Source organism: Trypanosoma grayi, assembly GCF_000691245.1.
Source record: "Trypanosoma grayi strain ANR4 Tgr_2242_V1, whole genome shotgun sequence".
Lineage (NCBI taxonomy): Eukaryota > Euglenozoa > Kinetoplastea > Trypanosomatida > Trypanosomatidae > Trypanosoma > Trypanosoma grayi.
This window is the reverse complement of record NW_008827860.1, coordinates 1-1,016: the sequence shown is the minus strand read 5'-3', so window position 1 is coordinate 1,016 and position 1,016 is coordinate 1. Positions and strand designations below refer to the sequence as shown.

General features: G+C 56.7%; 1 protein-coding gene across 1 annotated transcript; it reads left to right on the top strand.

The window, feature by feature from the left end:
- Positions 1 to 374: 374 nt before the first annotated feature.
- Positions 375 to 1,016, top strand: DQ04_22421000 (fatty acid elongase; the record flags this gene model as incomplete). Its single annotated transcript, XM_009318096.1, has 1 exon — positions 375 to 1,016. A coding segment is annotated over one exon (642 nt), but the record flags the coding sequence as incomplete, so codon positions are not given.

Below are 1,016 nucleotides of genomic sequence, written 5' to 3'. Positions count from 1 at the left end.
AGGTTGGCGACGTGTGTGCTGAGAGGTGAGGCCCATGTGACAGTGACGCCAGACGCACACTGTTTCTATTCCCTCGCTGCGCTCATGGGTGCACGGCACCACCACCGCTGCCGCCGCTGCTGCTGGTGGTGGTGGTGGTGGTGGCGTCTATTTGGGTGATGTGGTTGCGCATTCTCCCCATTCACTGTTGTCTTGTTCTTCCATAAGCACTTCACGACGACTATACGACACCGAGGTGGCGGAGAAGGAAGAACAAAAAGAGGGAAGCGGGTTCATTGCAAAAAGGCTTGCCGCTAGAAAACTGAAAAGCGAAAAGTAACAGATCCGAAGCGAAAAAAGAAAAGAAAAGAAAGCGGATAAACTGCGAAGGAAACATGTCAGAGGGAATGATAGGTGTGTACAACCGCTTCCTCGCGGACTTCCAGGGCGACAAACTCCGGGAGTGGATGCTCAATCACACTGAGGTCCCCGCCGTTGCGGTGGCGTTGTACCTCGCCCTCGTGCTATACGTGCCGGACAGCATCATGGCACACCGCCAGCCAATGAACCTGCGCGGGTACAACATATTGTGGAACCTGCTGCTCACCGTCTTCTCCGCAGCGGGCGCGTACTACTGTGTGCCGCGCCTGCTGGAGGCGCTCACGGCGGAGCGCATCGGCGGGTTGGCTGTGGACCCCGCGCTGGGTCCAAACGCAACTGTGCCTGTTGTGCCTGGCAGCCTCTACAGCTCCACATGTGTGTGGAACGACAGGATGTTCTTCGACGGCCCCGTGGGCGTGTGGGTAGGCGCCTTCGTCCTGTCCAAGATACCGGAGATGCTGGACACGGCCTTCCTCGTCTTCCAGAAGAAGCCGGTGATCTTCCTACACTGGTACCACCACCTCACAGTGATGCTTTTCTGCTGGCACGCCTATGCGTACACCATTTCTAGCGGCCTGTGGTTTGCCACGATGAATTACTGTGTGCATTCCATCATGTACTTTTACTACTTTGTGTGTGCGTGTGGGCTGCGCAAG